General features: G+C 36.3%; 2 protein-coding genes across 2 annotated transcripts in view; both read right to left on the bottom strand.

The window, feature by feature from the left end:
• The window catches only part of LOC124361195 (neurocalcin homolog), a 210550-nt gene that overhangs the window by 125755 nt on the left and 71991 nt on the right, over nt 1-12804 (bottom strand). The window lies entirely within an intron of this gene.
• LOC124361181 (neuronal calcium sensor 2) overlaps nt 1-12804 on the bottom strand; it is a 192042-nt gene that overhangs the window by 107445 nt on the left and 71793 nt on the right. Inside the window, exon 2 of the mRNA XM_046815222.1 lies at nt 12465-12496. Coding sequence (XP_046671178.1) covers nt 12465-12496 — 32 coding nt within the window. The remainder of the gene's footprint in view (nt 1-12464; nt 12497-12804) is intronic.

Raw genomic sequence — 12804 nt, 5'->3', positions numbered from 1 at the left:
TTCACAGTTTTTATCACTAAATTAGTTTTAATAGAATTGTTTGGTTAATATCACCAATTCAACAATGCATTAATTGGCTCTCGACTTCAATCGATTTACAATGGAAGTTGAATAGTTGAATATAACTGAAAATAATAAGTATCATTTCTTTCAAGACTATGGAAACAAATGAATCGAAATATATTTACACATAGGCCTACGCAACTTTAAAAATAGAACTTATACACCAATGGAGCGGAGACCAATAGTAATTTTTAAAAGTGAACACGCCTGTGTGTTATTGTAGTGTTTAGTTCATATAAAATTCCACCTCAATCGATTCAATAGTGTGTTCGTATAGAAGGACAAACAAAAATACATCGTTCTGAACTTGTGGATTAATTCAGTGGCACAGTCAATAGTACGTTATACTGCACAGTTTAATATATAACACTTTATTCATTATATTCAAACTAACATGGCTGTTACAATGATTTCATTACTAAACAATGTAATCGGTTCAAAAGTGTAAGCATATTATAAATATCACGCATTTAATGTTACTAGCTCAATGTGAAATCCATTGTATTCCAGTTAACTAAACATTGCAGATAACTTATATCATGCTCATCAGTCAGTATGTTAGTTTCTAAAAATCTAGATTTCTAAATGTAAAAATAATTTACTGTAAATATTAGTATTGGTATGTGATGTTTGCTACAGTAATTCTTCTATTTCTGAAATTATTACAACTTTTTCTACTAATATATTTTGTATAATTTTCTAAATTATCTTTTATCGTTTTCATAAAAAATAATAAAATAGGTGTTAAAATAAGACGTTTAAAGCTAACGGAGCTACTGCATGAGATGTTGGAAAGTAGTCATTGAACAGAAACCTTGTAGTTGTTATATCCTATAACAATAAAATTATACTCGTATGATGTTTAAACCACAATGAATGCGTGTCCACATACCACACGCCGAAGAGTGAACGTGTACGAGTACACACAGCGGTAGCAATGATAATGGGAGTGGGAGAGGGAATGTTTAATCAAGTATATAAATAGAGAATAGGCCGCAAGTAGGCTAAACCAATAGTGACGCGGAGTTTAAACAAGTTTATTTCCAAGTAAATAAAATAGCTATTTGATTGCCATGCGAACACGAAGTAGTAGCAAGTTTTCTCTCTCTTCTTCGCGGTTTCAGAATAATCAACTTTTTCTTCGTATTTTGCTCTCTTATTTAACAGTTCTTCCTTTCTCCAGCTAATTGTAAAAAGTTTCAATTGTGCTACTTAAACGACGTAACACTCGTCAAGCAGTTTCCACTTTGTTAGTATAGTGTTTATTTGTATAAACTCTAGACTCCGGGCAACTCGTTGGTGGTGCTTACAACATAATGGAACGCCACATACAACTGGTACTGAGAAGGGGAGAAGGATTTCCAAACTTACTGGAGGTTACCATCATTTGCTGTGTTATTTTCGTATCAGTTCATTGAAAAGTGTATTCCATCTTTGTCAACTTATGATCGTCCGTTAAGTGCGGACGTGAAACAGACCTTTAATTCAGCCAACAGGAACATATATATATATATATATATATATATATATATATATATATATATATATATATATATATACATTCATTAAATTTGTATTCCGCCGGGACTCGAACCCGGATCTCTCATTTGCCGGGTGCCGGGTGAATGTGCTACCATTACACCACAGAGTAATACTTTTTTTTCCATTACGGTAATTAACGCGGTTTTGCTCAGCCAAATAAAAATAAAACTTGAAAGAATTTACTATTACAGATTGTTAGGCCAACATTAGAGAGTAGGTTACTTTATTTTTAAATGGAATGCTTTTATAATACACTTTCCGACAAAAAATTAAATTCTTTATAATTTATACTACGATTTGACCTTCAAACACGTGTCCGATAATTTTGAACTTTAAACCCTAAAAAAACCTTTAGGCTGTTCAAATTCAAATTTGTATAAATTCGTTATCTCATTCAAGTACGGTACATTATTTAAATTTAAGTTTTCGTCTACGCGGATAAATACATTTTTCTTATTCGAGAAGATATATTGGACCTTATTTAATGTAATGATTAGGTGAATTAAAATCAAATTTGTGCAATAGATGATGACTACTCCCAACAATTTTATATTCCTTACTCTATGGCAATATTTATTCATAAAGGATATTATTATTGTTAGCTTCGCAATTATGTTTCACTGTATCTGAAACAAAATACCTCATTCTCTTATTTTCAAAGCCCCTTATGACTCAAAATTATGAAAGTAAATCCTGTGTGTCCGCGGGCACATTATTAATGCTTTACCATCAATACTATGATTTTTCTTTAAATGGTAACGTTTTGTATAAATAATACTTTAATTAGTAGTAATACTATACTCGCGTGCACCTTGATGAGGTAATTCTTTTCTTCAGTCGATGTCTGCCTCTTATACTCTTATACCATTTTCATATTTACTTACTCCTGAAAAGTAATATTTCCTCGTCGGGTTTGGAAATAGTTTTCAAAGGATGTCACTTTTGAATTTGAATGATTTTATGTTCACTAATTAATTACTTCTCTTCTTAACATTATTAAATTGTACACTTACATATGCAATAGTTGTAAGTAATATAATGATAATATAATGTTGTAGTTGTATAATAATGTTAATGATATCCAGTAGAACTTGTAAATCAGTACTAGATAATAATACATGTCATTTACTGATAATAGAGTCAATAAAAATAGTGTAAAATTGTTTCATTTCATCCTGCACGTTGTACAGTAACAACAACTGACGCACTGACCACCACACTATGACGTCTATGTCCAGTTTAGTACAGCAGATATTCAACCTTGCGACCCCGCAGTTGGCAGACCTCAAACAGTTGCCTCGGGGTTTTCCTCCGATAACGGCCACAGAGCCACGTAACGCTGGCAAAGTTGTTCATCTCAACATCATGACGTCTACTCGTATGTACAGTTTAGTACAGCAGATATTCAACCTTGCGACCCCGCAGTTGGCAGACCTCAAAGAGTTGCCTCGGGGTTTTCCTCCGATAACGGCCACAGAGCCACGTAACGCTGGCAAAGTTGTTCATCTCAACATCATGACGTCTACTCGTATGTACAGTTTAGTACAGCAGATATTCAACCTTGCGACCCCGCAGTTGGCAGACCTCAAAGAGTGGCCTCGGGGTTTTCCTCCGATAACGGCCACAGAGCCACGTAACGCTGGCAAAGTTGTTCATCTCAACATCATGACGTCTACTCGTATGTACAGTTTAGTACAGCAGATATTCAACCTTGCGACCCCGCAGTTGGCAGACCTCAAAGAGTGGCCTCGGGGTTTTCCTCCGATAACGGCCACAGAGCCACGTAACGCTGGCAAAGTTGTTCATCTCAACATCATGACGTCTACTCGTATGTACAGTTTAGTACAGCAGATATTCAACCTTGCGACCCCGCAGTTGGCAGACCTCAAACAGTTGCCTCGGGGTTTTCCTCCGATAACGGCCACAGAGCCACGTAACGCTGGCAAAGTTGTTCATCTCAACATCATGACGTCTACTCGTATATACAGTTTAGTACAGCAGATATTCAACCTTGCGACCCCGCAGTTGGCAGACCTCAAACAGTGGCCTCGGGGTTTTCCTCCGATAACGGCCACAGAGCCACGTAACGCTGGCAAAGTTGTTCATCTCAACATCATGACGTCTACTCGTATATACAGTTTAGTACAGCAGATATTCAACCTTGCGACCCCGCAGTTGGCAGACCTCAAACAGTTGCCTCGGGGTTTTCCTCCGATAACGGCCACAGAGCCACGTAACGCTGGCAAAGTTGTTCATCTCAACATCATGACGTCTACTCGTATGTACAGTTTAGTACAGCAGATATTCAACCTTGCGACCCCGCAGTTGGCAGACCTCAAAGAGTGGCCTCGGGGTTTTCCTCCGATAACGGCCACAGAGCCACGTAACGCTGGCAAAGTTGTTGATATCAATACTAATTACCACTTCATTTTCACACGTCCAGTTTTCTGTTCCTACCTCAATCTAAACGTGTTGTACGTGAACGTGGATATTATGAAAAATGAATAATAAAAGTAAAAATAAATATAGTTCCCTAAAAGTTTGATTGTTAAGGCCTTCATTATTTCAGTCAATTCGGTTTGCAAAATCACTGCAAAGAGCTCTAGGAAGTGTAATAAGAGGGTAAAATATGTTTTACTGCATAATTCTTGAATCAACATAAGTAAAATTTTACTAATTATAGTATTATATTAATGACAATTAGATAATGAGATTAAAAGATAAACACCGTTGATTGCGTTGCACTTGACTCATCAACTAATTGTACACCTACGAAAAATTAGTACTGTAATGGTAACTGTGCATTATAATTTTTGTTAAACAACAAAAATTCTACTATAAAGGAATTTGTAGCATATTGGCATTTTAATAACTTTGTAAGGACGTCTCAAAAGCACTTTTATGATATAATATTTAAAAATGTATTAAACATTTATGAGTGTAAACTACTTTACTAAAACATGAAGGGAAGCTATCACATTTTTCCTGAAGGTTGCATTAACACGTGGGCAGCTCAACTTCCAGACACACCAAACTTGAAGTTCTAATCAAGCAAAGTTTGACCAGTTTGATCAGGTTTCGCAAGTAACTTAAGTAAGTGAGAAGATTAGCCATTCAGATTATTTTGTTGGCGAACAAAATACTATCCTTCTTTTAAATTACATTAAGGATAGATAGAACAACTGTATATTTTGGGCAACCAAACGAACTTCAATTTGTTTTTGAGAGAATGTAGCTTTGAATTTAGTGTCGACAACTATACACCAGGTACTCGAGCCGAACTAGTTCACTAACCATTGGAATTCAACATTGCAACCACGTTCATTGCGGTTGAGGAATGACAAAGAACCACATTAATAATAATCAATGAAAACTCCTTTAACGTCTCAAAGGGGATTGAATTCTCTAACCGCTCCAACTGACAAAACAATCATTGTCACTCGTCTCTGTAACTGTAGTTCATAGGTCTCTGAGCCCGACGTCACTGTTGGCCGGTCTGACTTATCGGGAACCGACACTAGGAAGTTGCAGCTCAGGACATTATTCATATGAATGATCGGCTTTTCGAAATCATTTTCACAAGCATGTATTTATCGAAGCTATCTTCCGTGTCGTACTTAACTGCCAATACAAGTACGTTTATCACGTGGAGTGATGGGAGTGAAGTAATTTGTTGATAGAAAATGTACGATCTTTGTTCAGCAGCCAGGACAGCACTTCAATAAGAATGTCTATTTTTGTCGCTACTCAACTAAACAGTTAATTATCACATTCCGAGATGGAGGGATTGGTTTCTGAAACACATGTCCCGAGTGTACAAGCGTTACGGTATAAACTGACAACCGCCAACTCTGCTACGTCGAACTCAAGTTTGTATTGAAAATAAAATACTTCAACAGCATCTCTATTTTGCAATTTCGGTTTCACCGCGGGATTACAAATACAATGGCTTTGCCGCAAACCCAATCTTACCATTGTGGAATCGAATCAAAGAGAATACTACTTCTTCATCTTATAGTCCTTCCTTACACTATTTATACGAACCACAGGATAAAGTAACAATTTTGAGTTTGACACCGTCTTACGTGTGTATCATCTAATATAATTACTACTGAAGAAGAAAGAATTCAAAGAAAAATTGTTAAGATAAATTGTGCATATAATGTTGGGTTAATTGCTCATCTCCAGCAGCAATCATTTGGCACATATTCGGAGTAACTTACATAAGTGTTTTATTTTACCAAAAACAATTGAACTTGCTGATTATTTTCTTAAACACCTACTCTCCTACTAAAGAATTATTTCATTCTCAAAACCGACTACCCAAGGTTAAATGTTCATCCATTTTTAACCAATACACAATTTTGATTTAAGTTTTTAGTTAATACAGTATGTGCTTAGCAAATGGCATAAACCAAATTCAAATAAATAATTGGGTCTAATACAATAAAATACTGCCTCTTAATGGCGAGTAGAAATATATACTTTAATAATATCCAGGGTGAATGTCATGTAATGAATACCTGATTAAAACTTCAGTTTCCCTACATTAAACCTAAAAATGAATTGTTAATTATACCTTAAAAAGGGTTTTAGTCAGGAAACAAAGTATTCACACAAATAAAGCAGTCGTGACTTTGAATAAATTAAAAAGTTAATATGTAAAAAAATAGCATAACCCATATTAAAAAAATATTGTTTAAAAATATGAAGATTTTGTATGTTAATTAAAAAAAAGGAAGAACCTATGTGCTTACACTGTGTGTGTATTCTCGTACTATTTACTTACATATTAAAAGTCCAATAATAGAACACTAGTGGAATAAATAACAAGAAGACAATATACCTTGATCTATAAGATTATGAGAGGAAGATATGAACCTCAGATATGAGAGGAACGCCGCGCACCGCCGGCGATTTCAACGCTAGGCTTGTACGAACAGAATGGGAATCCCGCGCGAAACCACACAATTCCTTGCTGGCTTATTAAAATTTCTAGGTAATTTCGACATCTGTAGTTCACAGAAGGCAAAGTGTTACTCTGAATCTCTAAATATCTCCGGTTGGAGTGAACGCCAAATGTAATTTCCATCGCAACAAAGCAGTGAAACCCGCAGTGTGAGGAGACCAGCAGACGCCACACAACACCAAGTGAGTACTAACACTGGTAATAAACGCGAGATTCAACAGTGAGCAGAAACGGGTTCAGGAGATGGAAGGACCAGGCCACCTTGGTTCTGTGATAACGAAAGATCGATTCCTGACTTAGTTTGTGCAGTCCATACGATTCTTGCCAAAATCCCGCCAAAAGCCAATACTCTATGATTAGGCTTAACACATTTTCTTAATTAGAGCATAGTCTGGCCAGCAATAGAGCCTACGATTGGCCAGCAAAATTATTGTGTTGTAGCCATGTCAGTGCAATACTAGGGTTTCAACGTCACAACCGAAATGGAAAGTTTAACCATGAACCTATCTCACATTAACCGCAGTTACTTCATCTCTAGCTCCGGGCTAGTTTTAGATGGATTAAACTTTAATGAATAAACTATGAACACAGTTCGGGATTGCGGGTCGCTAACACACGGTTATTGCTCATACACGCCGCTGGAGTCTGGAGAGGCTGAGGAAAACCTAACTGTATGTTGACATAAGACCGGAGAAATATAATTACTTTCCCCTTGGCTGTTGAATCACATGATTGCCCGTCAAACTAATCCGAGACTTGTCTTATGAGTTAATGCGCACATATCTACCACGAGTGAGAGTTTATTTATTGTATTCTGTGTCCACTGATCCATCTAGCCGTACTATCACACTCGTGCTTCTAATACTTGTTCTCTTATTTTCCACATTTCGCATTGAATTGAAACCACAAATAAAAACGTGATTCACAAACGGCATTAACTGAACGAGCGCCGTAACTCTTACTTCAACAAAACTCCGCGTTCTAATCGCGCGGAAGTTAAACACAAGTTTAATCAAGTTCCGCAAGGAACTGCTCCAATAGAGATTACGTTCATAGCCTACCTGAGCTCTTTAATCCACCCCACACGAGTTTATAATAACGTATGAGAATTATTCTTTGTTTAAAGTGTACTTGTAACAGTAATGAATAGTAATACTAACGTTATTGTTCTGAAATGTTACAAAACAAGATCGTAATATTGGTCTCTTCTTCTAGTTCCAGTATCATAACTCACATAGGATTACAGACAAAGCTTTGGTAAATCATAACAATGGTTTGTGACGACCTTCGTCAACAACTATAATCAAGAGTAGTCTATAAACCAGACAATTTCAGTACTATGATGTGTTGAACTTTTTGTTCCATAGTGTGAACGTTCCAAGTTGAGGGTTTTTGAGAACAAAAGAACAACAACTAATATCACTTTATGATTATATCGTAGGAGAACAGATTTTCCTGTTTCCTACTCTCATTGGTGGCCACTATTCAGTTTCCCACTACAAGAACGGATGCTCTATTTTAGATTCATCTTTCCGAGCCGTAATCCGGTCACCTTTGGCGAATAAATACAAATTTGCCACCACAAACAATGAAGCCAGTGACACTGCAGGAGAGAGAGGTTAATTATCGGAGTAGAGTAGTGAGGCTGCTGCACCCTGGCGGGCGGTGAACGCTCTCAGTAACGCGGCGAGAGAAGCGCCTCAGGCACCGCTTGAGCTCGGCCGACAATACTCCCCCACTTGCGGTCGGCTGGCTACTCTCCTCACATTTTCATGCTGCTCGATTACCTTCTAAACTGACGTCTCAATCCATAACTGGAACTAATTATTCTGTACAAATAAACACAAAATGTGCTATTGCAAGTTTATTTTCATAGCATTACTTCTCAGGCGATATTTTTTATCATCAGATGCCTAAACAATTTATGTTGAAAACCTTTGAATGAGCATTTTTATAATCTTTTCAAATGATTCTTATAGTAACAATGAGGCATTACGGAAATGAATTCCTCTGTTAAAATACGCTCTATATCACGCACAGTACGCACATGTTAGATTTAATGCTTCCTGAAATATCGATTAGTTAGTGAGAAGGCGCTGAGAACGAGCTCTGGGAAATACCGCATCAACTATACCGGGAATGATAAAGCTCTCAATGTACAGTTGCTCTTTTATAATTTAAAGGGATCAATCGATGGACTGAATACTAGAATTACCATCAACTACAGCAACGTATTCAAACATACTGGAGAGCAATTTTTGTAACATTTAGTGTTTATTTCTAGTACAAAAAAGACACCAATTAAAATTCCTGATAAATACTACATCATATAATAAAAATTGAGTAAGACCACCTATAAGCACGCGATCTCGTTTACTAACTGATGTTCTCAAGTTAGCAGTTGGCATGAAAAGTACTAAACATTACAAAATGACAACGAAAGCTGTAGATAATGCTCGGAAGCGAGTATCGGGCGAGCGCCCCACTACGTCAACTGAACAGGCAGAGCGGGTTGTCGTAACACCCGGACAGAGAGTTGGAGCACACATGGGCGCACTAGGTCAAGGCGGCAGCGGCAGCACCAGCACCAAGGCCTTGCACCTAGTTTGCCTACAGCGAGCGTGCTCTCGGCCTGCTTTAATACCGTTCTTGATCCTAATGAAAGGTATAAAACCGTAACAACAAGGTGACAGCTGGATACTAGAGAAGAACAGTCCTCTGGCCGACCGCCAACAGAGTGGACGAGTACGATAACCTTCCACGGGTACTCGAAACTATCTGAGATATGAAGAAACCTAAATTATGGAAACTTTGGCGAGTCAATGAAGAAGACTCAGAAAATGATGAAGAGAAGTGGAATAACTTGTAGGCCCCCGCCATTTGACATTAGCCAATGAATAATTATCAGCACACTTTATCGTAGAAGTTTACACAATGACAAAATAATCAATCACTAATTTGAAAAGCGGAAATGGGGGAACTTCGGAAGTTCTTCTGAATCGACTAAGTAAGTAGTTGTACGAATTACACCCACTTAAAACACAAATACGTCCATTTTATGTTGAATATTATGAAGACCAGTTTTACTGGTGTTTCTTTGTCTAGGTAACTAACTAAACATAAAACAGTAGAAGCAGTCACAACGACACTTGATGAATTGGTACCCGCACCTTTATGGACTTTACCACTAAAAGAACATATTAATTGTTTCTTTTTAATTCTTCCTATTTCTTACATTTCTAACCAAATACATTATAAAAATACGTAGAAATGATATTCCTGTCGTAGTCCTGACTTGGCGTGGCGCTACGCCTGGTTACCACACAGTCGGACGTCACGCAACTAGCGTCGCCACTTGGAAACGTTTCTTTCTCCCGTAACAAGTTCTTAGCGTGGGACTGAATCACGTGATCTCAAGTAGAAACTTCCACCAAAGACACTTGTCCCGCATTTAATCCGCTGTGCGTTGTTTGTTAACTGGTCACGGAAACGAACCAACAAGTGATTCTTAATAAACTGCCGTGTCATACTGTCTCACGAATACTGTAACCGACTCTTATTGTGATGTCTCTGATGTATTAATCACGTGAATCAAGTAATTACACGCAAGACACTCACGTACTTATAAAGTATATGTACACCCACATGTCTCGTCATCATTACTCAGAGAATATATTTTATTTTTTACAATAATATTTGTAATGAATTTTTTTATAAATCTGCGAAAATGTTCAAAAATGAACACATATGAATGAGTTAAAAATGAACTTCTAATGAATTCATCAACAGGCTTAAAGTAAATAATTTAAAGTACAAAATATACAACAAATTTTGAAGGATACAATAAAATTATACAATGTGCTATAAGATTTCCCATTTAAATAAAGAAACTACGATAGCTATTAATTTTTTTCTTTAAATTTTAAACGTTTCTATGTAAATAGACAGCCTATATTTTACTTTAATTGATTTGCAAGAATATAGCGATTGTTAGTATAATTTATTTGTTGTTCTCTATTTGAAGTGTTTTCATGGAAAATGTAAAAGAGAACAAACTTAAATCTTATTTATGTATAATCCACCGATATCTTCAAATCGCTATAAAAGTTACTGAACGCACTGTTTGACACTTGCAGAAGAGCCATACAGCCGGACCGTTTCTGGATAAAACATTAATAGATCAGTTATATTTGAAATACACTGTCTCAGGGGTACATTTTAGATATAGTGTTAGCTAAAACGTTACTGATAAATATAAATAAAGCTGAACATGTTTCCACTACTATGGACAAATCGATATACCAGCTGACGGCGGGACCGAGCGACCTACACAATGAAATCGTCATCATTCAATCTCAACACTACTAGTACCTCCACGAGCAGTGATTTAATCGGAATGTAACTATCACACTCAATTCACAAATAAAAAGTTACCCTATTCTTCCATTTAAAAATAAACATCGTTGGCCTGAAACTTGAAACGCGGGCTGTATGGCTGTATGTATTCACGCGGGATTTTTTAAATTTCTACTGCTATTCTGTCTCTAAGGTCATTAATGTACTGGGTTTTCGTTTTATAGACGTTGTTTTTAAGGTGACCCACACAAAGTAGTCAAGTGGAGATAGATCTGGCAATGTTGGTGACCACTCGATACTTCCTCTTCTGTGTATCCAGCGATTTGGAAAAATATTGTTAAAATACTCGCGGACATGCAGACCATAGTTTGATGGTGCTCCGAGCTGTTGTAATTTTTTGGGCAAACCGCTGAATAAAGAAGGCTCAGATGCGATGTTTGAATCACCTTGACGCAGAACTCTGCAGGCCCTGTACAATCCGCAGCTTATTGTGTTAATGGACTCATTAAGTAATAAAAATAACGCCGTGCTTGCATGACCGTCGAGTGTTTGAATTTATCAGCAGGTCGATGTGGCGGCCGGCCAGAGCGGCGCCAGACCATGTAGGGGGTTGTGGAGACGATACCTTCCTGACTACAGCATTTACTTACAGACGAAATCATCATCAGGCGTTCTCGCAAATAATTAAAATCTCTTGACATGCTACATAAAAAATAGTATTCTATACTTGAATTGGAACGAATAATTATCAATTCATTTTTCCACACTCCTTTTGTTTAGCGTCTCATTTTATAGTCTGTGGTTTTTATTTGAAACTTCATAAAACATAAAATCCGAAAATCGTATTCGATAATGGCCTAAAAAATCTGCCCACCGGAATCATAAATTTGCTATACCAAAATTCATAAAAACAGAGATATGTTAATAGTAACAGAAACAAATCTAGACTATCTTACTTGTTGAAATCGGGGTGAAATTAACTGAAAAATGCATTTTCACGTTGATTTTATAATACGTGATACAGGAAAAAGTGACTACACAAACGTAAATTTACTGTTACACAAGAGATGTTTCATACGATTCTCATTGTGGTTTAATGTATGTAAAAGTACAGATATATTACAATAATAATCAGTTTCTTTTTTTGTTGTTGCTAAAACCATGTTTATTCAGAGTGAGTTTTTGTTATATGTTTAACTATCACACGAGAATACCACTTTACTCCACATTCTTTAATTGGATTCGGCTGTATAAAAACTTTCCGCACACGTCGTTATCTTCACAAGAACAGCGAGAATAATATGCATGTTTGATGACAGAAAAAAAGATATGGGGGAGGGGTTGGTTGAGTGTTCACCTGTAAAATGTGGCCACAAGTTATACGTATATGTGAATACCTACAAGTCGTACACTGATTACTCATACAAATATTTACCAATGTTTTCAAAAGTTGTTTTCTGTAAAATATAATACATTTCTTTACAGAAATTCTTATACTGTTATACTCATAGTATTAAATAAAAATATTACTTACGCCTCAGACAGCAGCATTTTTGGTTTCTAGACCTACAAAACACAACATGGTATGAGTAATTTTGGAAATCAACATTGTATAACAACAATATGATTAAGCTATTTCTTGAAATATTAGTTTTCTTTTATAATAAAACCCAGTTTGACACATAAATAGCATTAACAAATGATAAAACATTAATTAAAATTCAAAAATTCTATGTTGAACATTATTAACACATTCGTAAACTTAATTTTCTCCTAATACATGTTATTTGGTTCTACACTAAAATTTTTACATTTGATCATTTATTGCCAATTGTACAAAAATTATCAATGTAACTTTACACTTCATTTAGTAA

This window comes from Homalodisca vitripennis, chromosome 1, assembly GCF_021130785.1.
Source record: "Homalodisca vitripennis isolate AUS2020 chromosome 1, UT_GWSS_2.1, whole genome shotgun sequence".
Lineage (NCBI taxonomy): Eukaryota > Metazoa > Arthropoda > Insecta > Hemiptera > Cicadellidae > Homalodisca > Homalodisca vitripennis.
This window is presented reverse-complemented; position numbering and strand designations above follow the sequence as displayed.